Source organism: Pecten maximus, chromosome 2, assembly GCF_902652985.1.
Source record: "Pecten maximus chromosome 2, xPecMax1.1, whole genome shotgun sequence".
Classification (NCBI taxonomy): Eukaryota; Metazoa; Mollusca; class Bivalvia; order Pectinida; family Pectinidae; genus Pecten; species Pecten maximus.
The window spans coordinates 8,565,466-8,584,105 of record NC_047016.1 but is presented as its reverse complement, the minus strand read 5'-3'; the positions used below and the strand labels follow the sequence as shown (position 1 = coordinate 8,584,105).

General features: G+C 37.9%; 1 protein-coding gene across 1 annotated transcript in view; it reads left to right on the top strand.

Moving 5' to 3' along the window:
* LOC117316345 overlaps positions 1 to 17,817 on the top strand; it is a 57,737-nt gene extending 39,920 nt beyond the window's left edge. The window contains exons 9-20 of the mRNA XM_033870889.1: positions 443 to 568; positions 2,958 to 3,036; positions 4,999 to 5,126; positions 5,848 to 5,939; positions 7,291 to 7,435; positions 9,681 to 9,815; positions 11,041 to 11,151; positions 11,541 to 11,747; positions 14,050 to 14,229; positions 15,394 to 15,576; positions 15,927 to 16,103; positions 16,414 to 17,817. Of these exons, the coding sequence (XP_033726780.1) occupies positions 443 to 568; positions 2,958 to 3,036; positions 4,999 to 5,126; positions 5,848 to 5,939; positions 7,291 to 7,435; positions 9,681 to 9,815; positions 11,041 to 11,151; positions 11,541 to 11,747; positions 14,050 to 14,229; positions 15,394 to 15,576; positions 15,927 to 16,103; positions 16,414 to 16,688 (1,838 nt within the window). The 3' untranslated portion in view covers positions 16,689 to 17,817. The remainder of the gene's footprint in view (positions 1 to 442; positions 569 to 2,957; positions 3,037 to 4,998; positions 5,127 to 5,847; positions 5,940 to 7,290; positions 7,436 to 9,680; positions 9,816 to 11,040; positions 11,152 to 11,540; positions 11,748 to 14,049; positions 14,230 to 15,393; positions 15,577 to 15,926; positions 16,104 to 16,413) is intronic.
* The last annotated feature ends 823 nt before the right edge of the window (positions 17,818 to 18,640 follow it).

The window sequence follows — 18,640 nt, the reverse complement described above, 5'->3', positions numbered from 1 at the left end:
CAAGGAAAATTTATACTGGATGATAGTTGATAATGAAGGAAAGTTTATACTGAATCGTGGTCACATCCCTTAGTAATATTTATACACCTATTGTATTAAGTAGAGATGTTGATGTCTCAATAACGTATACAGAGAATAAAGAATTTCCAGCATACATAAGTTTTCCATGCTATGAAGTTGAGCTTGAATATAGATTTTGATATTGTCTGTTCCTGTAGATGCAATAATGTAAATATTATTGCATAATCTCAAGGAGAAATCAAACTAGTTTTTGGATAATGTTTCTCTCTTACTGAATGAATGTAAGCTATGTGTGACATTTTAGCCGTACTGATCGATGACATAGATGACTTAATAGTTGATATTTAAAATAAAGGTTACTTTGTGATCCCCTTGTATTTGGTGTGTTACATTAACAACTTTTGATATGTTTTATCATCAGCACACTATGCCTCTAACCTGGCCTCCGACTGCCACCAGCTGATGGACTACGGCATCTGGATATATGGTCATTTTATGATTCGACCCCAAGATAACAATCCAATAATGGTGGCATGCTTCTGGGAAAGTACGTTATAAACTTCACAACTTGACCCGAATTCTTAAAAGTTTAATAATAGATTATATTACTACCACCAAGGAAAGACTTTTTGGTGGAAAAATAACAGTCAATTTGCACACAAGCATTGCTGCACAATACTAAGTTATCCCCTTGTGTCCAGTCTCCCTCTGTACTTAGTTATCCCCCTGTCTCCAGTCTCCTTCTGTACTAAGTTATCCCCTTGTCTCTAGTCTCCCTCTGTACTTAGTTATCCCCTTGTCTCTAGTCTCCGTCTGTACTAAGTTATCCCCTTGTGTCCAGTCTCCCTCTGTACTAAGTTACCCCCCTCTGTCCAGTCTCCCTCTGTACTAAGTTATCCCTTGTGTCCAGTCTCCCTCTCTACTAAGTTATCCCCTGTTTCCAGTCTACCTCTGTAGTAAGTTATCCCCCTCTGTCCAGTCTCCCTCTCTACTAAGTTATCCCCTGTTTCCAGTCTACCTCTGTACTAAGTTATCCCCTCTGTCCAGTCTCCCTCTCGTACTAAGTTATCCCCCTCTGTCCAGTCTCCCTCTGTACTTAGTTATCCCCTTGTGTCCAGTCTCCCTCTGTACTAAGTTATCCCCTTGTGTCCAGTCTCCCTCTGTACTAAGTTATCCCTTGTGTCCAGTCTCCCTCTGTACTAAGTTATCCCTTGTGTCCAGTCTCCCTCCGTACTAAGTTATCCCCTTGTGTCCAGTCTCCCTCTGTACTTAGTTATTCCCCTCTGTCCAGTCTCCCTCTGTACTAAACTATCCCCTTGTGTCCAGTCTCCCTCTGTACTAAGTTATCCCCCTGTGTCCAGTCTCCCTCTGTACTAAGTTATCCCCTTGTGTCCAGTCTCCCTCTGTACTAAGTTATCCCCTTGTGTCCAGTCTCCCTCTGTACTAAGTTATCCCCTGTGTCCAGTCTCCCTCTGTACTAAGTTATCCCCTTGTGTCCAGTCTCCCTCTGTACTAAGTTATCCCCCTCTGTCCAGTCTCCCTCTGTACTAAGTTATCCCCTGTGTCCAGTCTCCCTCTGTACTAAGTTATCCCCTTGTGTCCAGTCTCCCTCTGTACTAAGTTATCCCCCTCTGTCCAGTCTCCCTCCTTTGTACGAAGTTATCCCCCTCTGTCCAGTCTACCTCTGTACTAAGTTATCCCCTTGTCTCTAGTCTCCGTCTGTACTAAGTTATCCCCTTGTGTCCAGTCTCCCTCTGTACTAAGTTATCCCCCTCTGTCCAGTCTCCCTCTGTACTAAGTTATCCCTTGTGTCCAGTCTCCCTCTGTACTAAGTTATCCCCTGTTTCCAGTCTACCTCTGTAGTAAGTTATCCCCCTCTGTCCTGTCTCCCTCTCTACTAAGTTATCCCCTTGTGTCCAGTCTCCCTCTGTACTAAGTTATCCCCGTGTGTCCAGTCTCCCTCTGTATTAAGTTATCGACTTGTGTCCAGTCTACCTCTGTACTAAGTTATCGACTTGTGTCCAGTCTCCCTCCGTACTAAGTTATCCCCCTGTGTCCAGTCTCCCTCTGTACTTAGTTATTCCCCTCTGTCCAGTCTCCCTCTGTACTAAGTTATCCCCTTGTGTCCAGTCTCCCTCTGTACTAAGTTATCCCCTGTGTCCAGTCTCCCTCTGTACTAAGTTCTCCCCCTGTGTCCAGTCTCCCTCTGTACTAAGTTATCCCCTTGTGTCCAGTCTCCCTCTGTACTAAGTTATCCCCTTGTGTCCAGTCTCCCTCTGTACTAAGTTATCCCCTTGTGTCCAGTCTCCCTCTGTACTAAGTTATCCCCTTGTTTCCAGTCTCCCTCTGTACTAAGTTATCCCCTTGTGTCCAGTCTCCCTCTGTACTAAGTTATCCCCTTGTGTCCAGTCTCCCTCTGTACTAAGTTATCCCCTTGTGTCCAGTCTCCCTCTGTACTAAGTTATCCCTTGTGTCCAGTCTCCCTTTGTACGAAGTTATCCCCTTGTGTCCAGTCTCCCTTTGTACGAAGTTATCCCCTTGTGTCCAGTCTCCCTCTGTAGTAAGTTATCCCCCTCTGTCCTGTCTCCCTTTGTACTAAGTTATCCCCTTGTGTCCAGCCTCCCTCTGTACTAAGTTATCCCCTTGTGTCCAGTCTCCCTTTGTACTTAGTTATCCCCTTGTGTCCAGTCTCCTTCTGTACTAAGTTATCCTCCTGTGTCCAGTCTCCCTCTGTACTAAGTTATCCCCTTGTGTCCAGTCTCCCTCTGTACTAAGTTATCCCCTGTGTCCAGTCTCTAGTTTCTACTTGTGTTCAGTTTTCCTCTTGCTATTTCCACTTATAATATTCAACTCAACTTTTTATTCTTTGCTCTTGCTTTTCAGGTCAGATTGAAACTTTGTCCAAAAGCATAAACTTTTTCTTGTGTTTTTTTCAGTTTTTCATGCTATAGTGGTTACAGGAGATTCCATGACGGCCAGCTCCTATGAACCTCCTCACGTTCCTGCTTTATTAAGGTGATTTTACAAGTTATCTATACGGAAAACAACTATTGAATTTTAAAAACTAACAAATATCCACAAAGGTTAAACATATACCCTAGCCAATTTGTTGATTCTGCATCCCCGTAGCCACTAGAAAGGTGATCAATTACTGAGTATATATTTTAACCCCACAAAGTGTTGTTGGTTGCTACTGTTTCACTAAATATATACTTTTATCGCTGATAAGCTGAGGTGGCGCTGACAATTCAAGTTGTGACCTCGCCCCTCAACCCCCATGCCTCTGGGATAGGGTTTAACTATAGTTTACCGAGTAAATGCTCGCAGCATCACCCGCTAGCGATCATTTTCAATTTGTATGTTTAAAATCAGACTTGTCTCAAGAATTAAGTTAATTACATCTTATAATGCACTAGGTGATCCTTTAGGCGATTTGTCGAATATAGATACTGATCAAAATGCAGGGCATGACATCTGTTGAATAGTTACTTGCGACTGGTTCATGGATTTTCATTTTAGTCTTTCTTAAATATTTGCAACGTAAACAGAGCAGACGTAAAATAATGTTACTGTGACCTACTTTTCCAGGTTCTAACATTTTAGTTTCTCCGAGACGATATTAGATTCTTTTTTTAAAGAACATATCATTTTATTTCAAATATTGAGTTTTTATCAGCTCGAAGGGTGGCATTTGCATTTAACAACCCTTGAAATATCTTTAAGCCCTGAAACGATGGATATTTTAACAGCATATTATATGCAATTGACCTTAAAGCATCTTTTTCAAAAATATTATGCTTATCACCTAGGGGCTGCAGAATGACCCTAATTGGCACCGCTTCTGTGCACATGACTAATTATGTAACATACCAAAAAGATTGGACATTTAGTTTCTCATAATCGTCATAAATTTGCTGTTGATGCTAGCAGATCCATATGGAAAGTGTTTTTGTGGTAAAATTCATCAGCGAACAATTGTAAGTCCCAAAAATAATCCAACCTCAAAAATAACCATGCTGTTATTCCCACACGTGTCTTTAGCACGAAATAATGCATTTGTTTGACCGGATTCGACTTTATATACTGATCAAATCTTGATCTTGAAATGCCAATGACAGTTGTTAATACAATTATACAAATATGACATAAAGGTAGGTAAAATGATAAAAATGCTCTATATCATACTTTTTAGACACTTGATCACAGTTAGAAGGACGCTTTTAAGATGAATATTTAATCTGCGGATTTGTGACTTTTACATCTTTTATTTCAAACTCAGTGGTTGCATAATGTTTCCTTAAACAGACAACTTATCATGTCTAGATTTCTGAATAGTGTCTCATAAGAGCATTTCTGGTTTAAATGTCATCTTATTTGTCATATTTGTGAGATATTATTCACAACCGTCTTTTGCATTTTAAGGTCAAAATACTATAGTGTTTATACGTATATAAAGTAAAATCGGGTTAAACAAATGGTCCTATAGCGTGTTTGTACACTTGTGTGCAAAGCGGTATGGTTATTTTGTTAAATATATGTGATACACATGAGCTATGTGTTTACCAATGAAACATGCATTTTCCGTATGTTTTGTCGAAATTTACAAACAGCTTAACAAACTACTAGTCAACAGCAAGGCCCGTGATTAACCTTGATACATACTAATAATTGATCAAGTTATTTCCGTAAATTGCTTCATATTGGTGATATATCGGCTTGTACGATGTCTGCTATTTAGATCACCCTTTACTGGGGAAGTATGGTAGTTTACCTCGTACTCAACCAAACCAATTCGGAATTTATTAAACATTTCCTCATATATTAAGTGTCAAGATAGCATTTGCATGAAAAATGCATTAGGTTGACACGATGAGGTGTGGAATATGGGAGTTCTTTACTTTAATAGCTGATTTATAATTAAGATAAAACTTTACTTCATAACGAAAGTGTTATTCAATACATACTTTCTTACTGTAGTGGAACAGAGTTGCTGGCCATTTATAGCCCCGATTCCGTGTGGATCCCAGCTGAGAGTGACTTGGATCCGTGGATACAGTTGAAGTTGCCCGGTGATGACCATATGGTGACTGGAATGTTTTTTCAAGGTAAATATTGAAAACTGATGTTCTCCTGGGAGCTGATGTCTCGTTGTTATATGTCCGATAACCACGTATTACAATGCTTATACTACTTTAGGACTAATTTGATCTGTGGTTAATTGGTTTAAACACCAAATATTTATACAAATTGAAGTTGTTTCGTAGCACTTGTATTAAAAACTATGAGTGTATGCCAGTGGCTTTCTCCGAGGACACCGGCTTTCTTCCACCTCAACAACTTCGCGCGTCCTTAAAAAATCATGGCTGTGGATAGGACGTTAATAAAGTAAACCAAACCAAATCTGAGAGATATCTATCTCTGTCCAATAAAGTTCCTTCAATAAAGATTCTGCAGTATTCCAAATACTATGTTTATCATAACAGATCCGGAAAGATACAAAACAAAATATTTCAGCATCTATAATTTGTTCTGAATAAATCAAACCATCAGATTGCAGAAAATTCGTGTTCTAGATGTTAATTCAATTTATTTATGAATATCACCAGTCTTGTTCGTAGTAAAAATCTCCATTTTTATTTTATTCTATTTCATATTATCTTCTTTCATTATTGTTTTGTTTTTACGTTATCATTTCTATTTACTTGTTATCACAAGGCTTATGATATGCTGAACAGTTTATTGAAATGTCTGAGGCGATAATGATGATTCCTTATACCTTAATCTAAGTTGCAGAAGTGGCGTAAGACACCGATATTTTATTTCTAGGTCGTCCTAATCCAGAAACAAACCAATACGCCGAGGCGCTGGAGGTCAGATTTAAAAGTACTGTCGATTCATCATGGAAATCAATTGGTTCGGTAAGAAAGAATTTAATAACGTAAACATGTTACGGCGAATAGTAAGACATACTGGTAGTCTGTTTGTTGGATTTTGATATATTTACTAGGAACTTGCCGTGAGTAATGGATTCTTGATGCGCAGGACGCTTTTTCCATACCACCAAACCTGGATTTTCAAACCAACATCTTGGCGCAGGGAATAATACCACGCTTTTAGGACCATATCCCTTTAATAATTGTAACTCGGTAACGGCTAACAAAATACCAAAATGATCCTTACGACCAGTACATTTTCAATGTTGCTGGAGTTAATTTGTTGATGTCCGCCATCTGTATTTTTGGTTGGTTATCCACCATTCATAGTCCCCCGGTGTTATTTTTGGTTGACTATCCTAATTTATTATAGCTCCCGATGTCTTTTTGTACATTGACTGGCCTTTAAAAGATTACTATAAATAATAGCAGCACCATAAATGCCTTGATTTGTAGATATTTGTTACAATCTCTAATTCCTGTACACAGGACGGATCACGTGTACTGTATCAGGGCTATGTTAATATTCAGCCACTGACTCAGAATGTAATATGATACTCCCAGTGAACTATCTGGTATAGAAAAGGCTCATTTGGAAAATAATTATCAAGCTCTTGGTGTTAGCATACATGATTCTTGTTTGAGACGATGGCGGCTTATGCTGTTACTATATAATGATCTATGTTCATAACAAGTGACAATATCCAACATTTACAAAATCATATAAAAATGTATCATTAAGTTGTAGAATACTTTTAATTTCCATATTTGTTCATTTCGATAGCATAAATGATTTTAGCTCTCCTGTCCCGTCATCCGTCAACATTTCCTTTAACTCGCTAATTGTTATAAAAATGGATTTTAACCGAATTTGGTCAGAAAGATTCTGGGGGAAGGGGAACAGATTTTGCATAAACAGTGACAATGACCAACCTCCCCTACCTGGGTACAATAGGGGAAATTGAGGTAAACCCTTTAAATCTCTACTAGTCCTAATTGATTAAATGGATTTTGATGAAATTAAGCCTGAAGCATTAATGGGCTAGGGAGATATAATGTTGTTTAAATAAAGGGTATGGGTCCCTTGGGGTTAGAGAGAGGGGATCTAATAAAGGAAACCTTTACACCAGAGTTGGAAGCTGAGGCAAAAAAGGAAGAAAAATATTTGAAACATAATTTCAAATAGTTTGCCGTGATCAGTGAGATATCCAGGTGGGCGATGCAGGCCTTTCTGGACCTCTTGTTTTATTTCTTTGTTTAGAAATTAACAATTAAGTTATGAATCATATTAACTTAATAATCGTTACTGAAATATTCTGTAATTGTATGTTTGCAGTTCCCTGGGAATACCGACAAAGCCAGTAGTAGAACCGTACTATTTCCGAGTCCGTTTGTGACGAGATACGTCCGAATATATCCGAGTGGCACGAGCGTCGCACTCCGATTGGGGATGCTTGGAACGCTGATGTATAACGTTGATTGTAGGTATCCCAGTGGACATTGGTATACATCTGTAGACATAACAAGTATTCATTACCGTACGGACAATGTACCATAAATTGTATCACAGTGGACATTGGTATACATCTGTAGACATAACAAGTATTCATTACCGTACGGAACAATGTATCATAAATTGTATCACAGTGGACATTGGTATACATCTGTAGACATAACAAGTATTCATTACCATACGGACAATGTATCATAAATTGTATCACAGTGGACATTGGTATACATCTGTAGAATAACAAGTATTCATTACCGTACGGACAATGTATCATTAATTGTATCACAGTGGACATTGGTATCAATCTGTAGACATAACAAGTATTCATTTAAGGATTGATTCTTGATTTGGTCGATTTCATGGGGTCATGAATTGAGTTGCTCTTGAGACAAATTCAACATGAACTGAAGCAACTCAATTCATGACCCCATGAAATCGACCAAATCAAGATTCAATCCTTATATTTCAATTGGTTTTTTTTTTTAATAAAAAGGTCAGTCTAGATATTAATGTCTCGAAGATTGTGTAAGTCCAAATGCGGAAAAGCCCGAGGAGTTCCGGATTGTGCATATCTAGTCGGTCGAGTAAAATAGTCCGCAATATTAGGATTAAAAACAGCATTATTTTGTCAAAATAGAAGTATTTAGCGTATCTGGTCTTTCTTAAAATACAAGAATACATTATCAATTTGATAATTTTAATAATTATTCTATGTTTATAACAACAATGTAGAAAAAGTGAAATCGTTCCGCGGAAGGATTTTAACCATATATTCATACGCACCGATCAGTGTTAATCTGGTCAAATTCATGAGCAAATGAAACATATTAAGTTTGGTAGTTTCATTGAGTCCAACTTCAGTAGAAATTGAAATATTTCCGTATGGACAATGTATTATAAATTGTATCACAGTGGACATTGGTATACATCTGTAGACATAACAAGTATTCATTACCGTACGGACAATGTATCATAAATTGTATCACAGTGGACATTGGTATACATCTGTAGACATAACAAGTATTCATTACCGTACGGACAATGTATCATAAATTGTATCACAGTGGACATTGGTATACATCTGTAGACATAACAAGTATTCATTACCGTACGGACAATGTATCATTAATTGTATCACAGTGGACATTGGTATACATCTGTAGACATAACAAGTATTCATTACCGTACGGACAATGTACCATAAATTGTATCACAGTGGACATTGGTATACATCTGTAGAATAACAAGTATTCATTACCGTACGGACAATGTATCATAAATTGTATCACAGTGGACATTGGTAAACATATGTAGAATAACAAGTATTCATTACCGTACGGACAATGTATCATAAATTGTATCACAGTGGACATTGGTATACATCTGTAGACATAACAAGTATTCATTACCGTACGGACAATGTATCATTAATTGAATTATGGCGTTACTACACTGTATCAATTCCAGTAGATCGGTTAAGATATTTTCTTAATCATGAACACTAACTTCTTTGATGAAAATGATGACCTTTTTCTCTATTATGAATTGTCTGTTTCCAGATAGATAACTCTTACTTTTCAGATCGAAGGAACTAACAAATCACAGTTAAGTTGATATAATATCGTATTCGTGGTGTCACGTGTATCAGGTGATTCCTGTGTCCATTTTAAGACCATAGCACCTCCTGAATTTTTACAATGATGTCGATGAAGAAGACAATCTTGCCTCAAGTCCTTTTTCAATGGTGTACATACATTTAATGGTGTACATACTTTCAATGCTGTTCACATATTTCAATGCGTACATATTTCTGAAGTTCACATGTCCTCTCGTTATATCGCTTTATTTAAAAAAAACAAAAAAAACAACACGATTTAATGTCAGTGTTCTGGGTGGTCGGTTGACATAAGGACAACACACTTGCCTTTCACCTAGGCGGTCGGACTTCAATTCCTTAACCGGACGGGAAAGGTATGGGGTCACCTGCCCGACCACGTGGGTTTCCCGGGGTACTCCCGTTTCCTCCCACACTAAAACCATAACGCATTTCTACCCGGGTCAACAAGCGTGACTAAGATATGTTAATATTAGTTTCGCAATTGTTTTAAATACATGTTAGTTTGATGTAGCGATAATTATGATTTTCAATTAATGGCGAAAAACATGTTTTGATATGGTAATTTTACATTGTGTTTTTGTTTGCTTATATTTTGTAGATGCGAGTACACACATGGGATGTTACGCTGTCTTCAACACAACAAATACCGCGGAAGTCCAACGCCATGCCTCTATAGGAAGTCAGGCCGACTGTGCAACAAAATGTGGTAATACAGTACCCTTTTATAGCTATAGTAAGTACTGTTATTATCAAAGATTTAACATGTCTAAAGTTAGGTTATATCGTTACTCTTATTATTGGCTGCCGTCACAGTGTGTAGTAATGTCGGGGACGTCGTTACCACGGGTAGTACTCTCCGCCGTCACAGTGTGTAGTAATGTCGGGGACCGTGTTACCACGGGTAGTACTCTCCGCCGTCACAGTGTGTAGTAATGTCGGGGACCGTGTTACCACGGGTAGTACTCTCCGCCGTCACAGTGTGTAATAATGGTTGGGACCGCGTTACCACGGGAAGTACTCTCCGTCGTCACAGTGTGTAGTAATGTAGGGGACCGCGTTACCGTGGGTAGTACTCTCCGCTCTCACAGTGTGTTGTAATGGTGGGGACTGCGTTACAACGGGTAGTACTCTCCGCCGTCACAGTGTGTAGTAATGTCAGGGACCGCGTTACCACGGGTAGTACTCTCCACCGTCACAGTGTGTAGTAATGTCGGGGATCGTGTTACCACGGGTAGTACTCTCCGCCGTCACAGTGTGTAGTAATGTCGGGGACCGTGTTACCACGGGTAGTACTCTCCGCCGTCACAGTGTGTAGTAATGTCGGGGACCGTGTTACCACGGGTAGTACTCTCCGCCGTCACAGTGTGTAGTAATGTCAGGGACCGCGTTACCACGGGTAGTACTCTCCGCCGTCACAGTGTGTAATAATGGTGAGGACCGCGTTACCATGGTTAGTACTCCCTGCTGTCAGGCTGTCGGATTGTTTGTTCTCGTATTCTTTTAGGTAAACAAGATCTATGTAATATGCACATAAATTAAATGTTGTTACGGTCTCCAAAATGTTCAAAACATAAAAATCACTCCTAAAATCATACAGGGTAAATGTTGTAGAATGGTCCGACATTTCCCGCTAAAACGACTGTTCTTTCTCTCTTAGTAAAGTACAATTCATAATGGGAATATAAAAGATGAAGCCTTAAACATCTATGAGGTCATAGCAACTTTGGCTTTCTTGACATAGTCACCATGAATCGTTCTGGATATTGAAAAAATAAATTTCATTCCTTATACAAATTCCAAATTTATAAAGGTAACATATTTCTTACAAAAATTGGAAAAGGAACTCAGGGACAAAACAACAGGCATGTCATGGAAACATGTTAACAATATGATAATGACGTTAATTTCAGTTTAATATGTTTCGTTTTTTAAAGGATTGTTGTTTTCTTTTCTTTCAGATGTTATATCCTCTGAATGTAGTTGCCATGCAAAATTAAGCTATGGCCAGCTTGGTCAAGTTGATTGCGATAACTCTGAGCCTTTCGCAGCTGAAGTCCACAGACTTTACGGTAACTATCACATTCCAAGCATGTTTATCCAACAATTTTATCTCTATAACTGGTCGCGAGATGATTTCAGCGGTTCTTCTTGTCAATTTCTGGCCTGGGATAGTAGGGGATAGATTTCAGCGAGTGTCTGTTAATGACGGTTAATTTCCGGTTTGGACATGAAACCTATAAGAATACTTGGGGTTTCTGCTTCTCTTAGTAATCCTGAATCCTGCTACCTAAAGGCTGCGATGTTAAATAATTATAAAATCGATTCCTAAAATCAGTCAAATCCATGGTACTTCCGTTACAGTTGAATTCATATAATTTTATTGATGATAACTGTTTATATCCTAAATATTGTTTTTTCGGTAATTTAACTTAATGGAACTCTTATATAATCTTCATAGAGGTCAGCTGTAACCCACCAAGTGCAGTGGCAGGAAGCGTCAACGTGACTTCATTTGCGCATGTGCCTGATGTGTTCACTGTTTCTTCCTCTATACTGTATACATGTGACGCTGGTCACGAGTTCTTCCTGGATAATACAACCGTCAGGAACATCACATGTGGGGATGACTACTTATGGCATGGTGATCTAGGTGACTACTGCAGAAGTAAGTATGTTTATCTCCTTGTAAGAAACCTACATAAATAACTACACTGCAATTTATTTTTGAATGTACATCTATACAAAGCATATCACAGGTCTAAGAAAAGATCTCCAAAAAAACAAGTTAGTAAAATTCAGTGTAGTCATGATGACGCGATATGAGGACAAAGCTAGTATGCGACATTTGTTTGACAAATATGTGTGTGTGTTTTTTTGTTTGTTTATTTGTTTGTTTGTTGGTTTTTGTGTTATGTTCTCGTTCTTAAATTTAACTATTAGGCAATGTAGTTGCTCCTCTGGGATAAAAACGTAGATACAAAACGTAAACAAAGTTTTACATCCCAATATGTTTAATGCATTGCATGTTTCTTCCAATCGGCCAAATGTGATGTAGTCACATGATCGCTTTTACAACACATTTACTAAGCGAAAAACAGGCGTTGCAAATTTACTTCTATATTCTATTTTCATTAACTAAACAAACTACTTAACATCACCAAAGTTCAAAAGATGAAAAAAATCACCTTTCGAATTATATGTGTTTAAGATACAGCTATGAACGAGTTTTCGGTGATACATTGATATTCTGCAATGTCTTATGCATCAGGCGCGTAGCCAGGCGTACGCCAGTACGCACAAGCTTCCGCATCATTTTGTCAAGATAATCTTTTTTCATCTGATTATTATTAATTTTTTTTTATTTATTTATTATTTTAATATTATCACATGAAAATATTGATATTCTTGTGGATGTTTCTTGTCAAAATCTACATGAAGTAGGCCTATTTATCGGTGTCTTGATTATATAACTACATGTAACAGGCCAGGGCAGCGTCCGACTAATAATTGCATTCAAGGAACCTTAACTATATCCGAACGTCTCTAAATAAAATGGCATTTTCTAGTGATCATTCATTACTTGCACGACATGACACGTAACAGATACAGAGACTTGTAGATTGTTTTGATCATTTCGATGACATTTCGTTCTTATCGTCGGAAAAATGGGGAATGTAAGGGTGATTCTCTACGGTGTGAAAGAGGACTGATTGACCAGAATAGCATTCGTATGTACATATATCGGTAGAATGCTAGTTAATGTTATATGATTTACATTAAGACCGTTTACGACATTTTCAAGAACTATATTCGTTTACCTGTTTTGTACTGTTGCGAATGTAATACGCGACAAATGCAAAATTAACGTGTAGTGAAATTGGTCACATGACCACAACTCATTCCGCCGAATGGACGGAACACGCAAGCAATACGGTCTAATAGACATCCTAACATAGCGATCACCTTGACCGGAATACACTTACTTCACTTGGTTAATCGTCCTCGTAATGTAAATGTAAACTTTATTTAGTTTACAACAATTGCGGAACAAGTTATATTAACTTATATTAATCACGCTTGTTGGCCCTGATTGAAACGCGCGAGGGTCTTACTGTGGGGAAACCGGAGTACCTGGGGAAAACCCACGTGGTCGGGCAGGTGACCCCATACCTTTTCACGTCCGATCGGGGAATCGAACCCCGGCCACCTATGTGAAAGGCAAGTGTGTTACCACTGTGCTACCTGACTACCCTCGATCGTCCTCTTTACTATATTCAATAATAATACTAATATTCTAGTATGTTAGGCGTATATGATACCTTTTGATCAATGCTGATTGAATATTATTTATCTCTTGAAATATTCATTCAAATTTCACAGTTCCATCTACATATGCTTAACAAATGCACTACACTACTGGCATTAGACTACATTTTTTAAAACCTAACTACTTGCACTGGCACTTTAACAGATATACATACGTAAATAAGTCATTAAAGAACTGGCGTCAACATTAGATTCAAATAAATGACAATATCAGTGTTGACCGATGCTTTATTAAAGCGACAAAACACATGTCGACATTTACCTGTTAGTTTTCATTCAATTCGTGATTTGAATTTTAACGATATGCATATTTCTAGGTCTTAGATTTATAATTTGATCTAACGTGTGTTGATATTTTCGGTTTACATAGTTTATTGTCCGTCAACTGAGCATTTAATAACATAATGTTGATTAGATTGATCTTTATTAAACATTATTATAACTGTTTACATCAAACCATTTCGACTGAATACATTTAAGTTTAAAAAGATCAAATATGCATCGGCTTACAGTAATTAATGCACCGAGAACGTTAGGATAGGCTTGTATGCTGCTTTAAAATACAACGACGTAAAATCAAATGGCGAATATCCATAGCGAGATATTGTACATGTAAGCTAAACTATGCTGTATGTTTAAAGTTATCAGCTGTCCAGATTTTGACTTCCCTAATGGTACGGTCAGCACACCAAGTATTATATACAACACAGAGGTAGTGCTAACTTGCAACATCGGATTCACTACGACGAAGGGCGCCACAAATGAGACAATCCTCTGTCAGGGAGATAAAACCTGGAACAGCACCATCCCTGTCTGTCAAGGTGAGACTCCAAGATTTGATTTGGTAATCCGTTTAACCATGGTAAAACACCTGGTAATCAGGACGAATCTCGTGTGGTAGAGGACGATACACCTGCATAGTATTAATGTCAGGATCAGGTAAAGCTCACTATCTGAATAACAAGAGACCCAACAGGGCCTGTATCGCCCATATGAATATTAGTGATTATGACAAAAGACTATATTATACATATACTTTCCAGAGTTTGAGATTTGACACTCATTACCATACAGTGGGGGAAAAACTATCTAGCTTCACCCAATGATGCTTAATATAAGTAATTTGGCTACACTTCCCTATTTCCCGTGTTTGGCTTAACCCTCAGATCCCTGTTGGGACATCATTTGTGCAATGTTGCATCCCTGCCACCTACGGTACTTCAAGTCAAATTTGAGTGATATCCAGTGCATAGTTCTGGGGAAGAAGTCGTTTATAGCAATATAGCCAAAACGACCACTTTTTGCCCATCATGCGTAGTTTTTAATGGCCACCACCTGTACATCCAGCTAAAACAAGTAAAATTATAGTCAGCATTTAAGAAGAGGCGGTTTGAAGAAATATTTGACGGACGGACGACGGCAGCTAAAGTATGGCTCAGCCTGGTCCTTGGGACCAGGAGAGCTAATAACATCCGGCTATAACACTTACACGTATGTGTCTCTTAGAGTATAGAATATCAGTCAACAAGGATTATATATCCTTAGCATTTTTAATCGAAATTTGACAGGTAGTTCCTTGTCACCAATCAAAATAAGACGTCTCCTGTCAAGGCTGGACATCAGTAGCAGACATACTAAGACATTGCTTCTGACAATTTCTCTTTAAGGCTAGACATTGCTGGCATCTACGGCACTAATATCACATCATATTTTAATCAGTTAAGAAACTTTTTTTTATCTTCGGTCAGGATCCGACATATATAAAAGAATTAAATCTTTATTAACGCTACAGTGCATATCCAATATGACATATTAAAATTTACTTACAACAGTGTCTTGCTCAGTATTCTGATTATTGCGTTCTGGGTTGAACAACCCCAGTCATATGTTATTATGTAAGTTTGTACATATTAATAATTGAACGTAAACAGAAACACTTGCCTTACGATGCCTTCATCGACATATTTGTTTTATCGCGTGGATAGTGATAGACTGTGGAACACCTCCTCCTATTGCTAACACATTGCTGACAGATAATGCACATACATATGGAGCCAACGTCACCTATACGTGCTTCAGTAGCATGCGTTTTGCCGTGGACACATACAGTCTGACTTCCGTATGCGGAGCTGACGGTGAATGGGAGTCAATCATAGCATCATGCACTTGTAAGTACACACAATAAAACCACTGATAATAGCAATCGTCTTTTCTCAGAGTTTTTAAAGTTGTTTATAATGCAGAAAAAAACATTACATAAGTTACTGCAAACGTTTGTAGTTATCGTTCCTAGAAAATAAGCAATAACAATAGCTACAGGATAAAAGGTATGTTCTAGAAGTATCTTATCCTGTTCGCTTTAAATTCTCGACCATGGCACTTACGGAAGGCCAACTTTCTGTGATAATGCACCGTGATCTGAAGATCTGGGTAATAAAATGTGGGTGGTCGTCGTTTAAGCTAACTTGTAAGTACTCTTTTGTATTCTGTTTTTTTTTTTTTTTGTGGTTTTTCACAGCCTACATTTGTAGTGACCCTCCAACTGTCAAACATTCGACAATGAACCTTATCAACACAACCATTGCCACGTACAGTTGTGCAAAACACAGTCACTTTCCTGATGGCAGTGAGGTCAAAATAATTACATGCAACGACAGCTTTGTATGGGAACCAATAAACGAATGCATATATAACGGTAAGCTATCATTCGTCGAATTTACCTTTATCACCTAGGTCGCTTCCATTTTGAACTGTCGCTAGTTTACATTCCTGTTAAATTCTTAACTGAACTCGCTCTTATAACCTTTACTTATTCACTTCACTTTTAATCTTGCTCTTAATATTGCGTTTTCCGATGTTTGAAACACTTGTAAGCATTTTCATGCTATGTATGTTTTTGAACTTATATGTGATAACAAACTTAATATATTAACGACCTAATTACTGACACTAAATATATGATTGAGATAACTGATTGGTCATTGTGATGTGTTATATCTCTGTAGATTCCCTGGTCGCCCAAAAGGGGGCATCCATCACCTTCGTCGACACCAAACTTCGCCAGACCACAAAGTCGCTAGTTGATCTGGTACGGAGTGAGAGTACGATTGACTGTGGAGATCAATGTCTGAGAAATATCAATTGTGAAGCTTTTAACTACAACAATGTCCTCACTGACGCTAACTGTAAACTTTTTAGCGAAATGATAGCTACTGATGTTTTCGTGTCGTCGGTAGATTGGTCCTATTTTGAAGTTTATGACATACAATACCTTCCTTAACAAACAATGCAAACAATGTCAAGCATTTGATGGGCGATCAATGTTTATGTGAATAGGATTGCCGTGATTAGAAGTTTAAACATAGGCCATTTAAATAGAGCAAAAATAGTAATTAAGGGATACATTTTCTTTTCATTCCAACAAATTACATGGAATAAAACATACACAATTAGGAGACTACAGATATATATCAAATAAAACACAAGTAAATCGACAGACTACAATATTATATTGCATACATGTACCCAGAAGAAAAATGTTATATTTACTTAAAGAACGTCGGGGCAATAACCTGCTGATTTACGGACAAGTCTTGTATATAAAACATTGCTTTTGAAATTTGCTTCCGTTTGTAATGGACCGTCATTCCACGAGTTTCAGAAATATATATCCATTCCAGGAGTTTCAGAAATATTCCGCCATTCCAGGAGTTTCAGAAATATTCCGCCATTTTACGAGTTCTAGAAATATATCGCCATTTTACGAGTTTCAGAAGTATACTGTCATTTAACGAGTTTCAGAAATATACATGTACCGCCATTTTAATAACGAGTTTCAGAAATATACCACCATTCCATGAGTTTCAGAAATATTTCGCCATTCCATAAGTAAAAGAAATATACTGCCATTTAACGAGTTTCAGAAAGAGGTATGGTCGTTTTCCGCTTATCCTGACCTAGGCCACGTACAGCGATAGTCTGGGCTAAAAATACAGGTAAAAGTATCACGTGACCACAGTGATTCCCACAGTTCCAAAATAGATCGTCATGGTCCATTGGCGCGCTGTGTGTTGTGAACGGATTACATGTTTGTAGTCAATCAATACCATATGAAATTAAGTTAAATTGACATGTTAAATAGGAATTTTACACTACTCATCCATGTATGCCTGTGGTCGACGCTGCAGTTCATTTACATTTTACTTTGAATGATATGGAGTAAATCGGTTATGATTTTACTCTTTTTCATCCAAGTTAAAAATTTCTATCTCAACATTTCTACATGTATCTTGATACTTAAAATTTTATATTGAATACGCGTTTAATGTTAAAACAAATTCTTTCAAATATGACAAAGAAAAATTATATGGTTTTATTCTTAGAAACATAGCAAAATATGAGTAAGATACATCTTGGTAGAACGAATATTCATACCCTGCCTACACTGCTCTCCGGCAGGGTATGAAGTCCTTCCCATTGCCGATAGTGTAGCAAGCCCCGATGTGATTCACATCGGGCTGTATTAGCAGTGGTAAAAATTTTCTCGGATAAAAAAACACATGTAAATTGATGATTCTGGTATCTATTATGAATATTCAAGCAACAAACCTGCACATTACTTCAAATGTTTGACAATAAATAGTAAAATCCAAAACGAGCAAGACACACGGAGATATCGGTTCAAACATACCGCCATCTTTGATACAAGTGATTGATTGATTGATGGGGCTTAACGTCCTTGTTCCGGTTATAACCGAGCCTAGGACACTAAGGGGAAAGGGGTGGGTCGGTCGGGGCACTAAATAGGGAGCAATTTCGCATTTCGTCATCGCCAAATGATCTAATATGAGAGGGATAGACGATTATCTCTATGTCTAAAAAAAATAAAAAAAATTTTGACCTGTCACTGAATTGCCTTAATGCCCTACGTTATCCTAATCTAGACCTATATGAACCTATACTCTGTGGCGGCTAGCAATTAGCCTACTCTTGTTCGAATACCAGCAGAGGATCTTTAACGTGCACGGCGTGACAAGTGTAAAGGTCAATTTCCTTATAAGGAAATCAAAATAAATTGATGCTAATGAGGTTTCCCGCGAGATTTCAACAGAAAAACAGATTCGGAGTAATATATCTCGGTAAGGAAGGTCAATTCATTCTGAAATTATTTAATTACGCAAAGTAAGATTCGCTTTCTTCACAAGAGTTACAAAAGAGTGGTTAAATATCTCT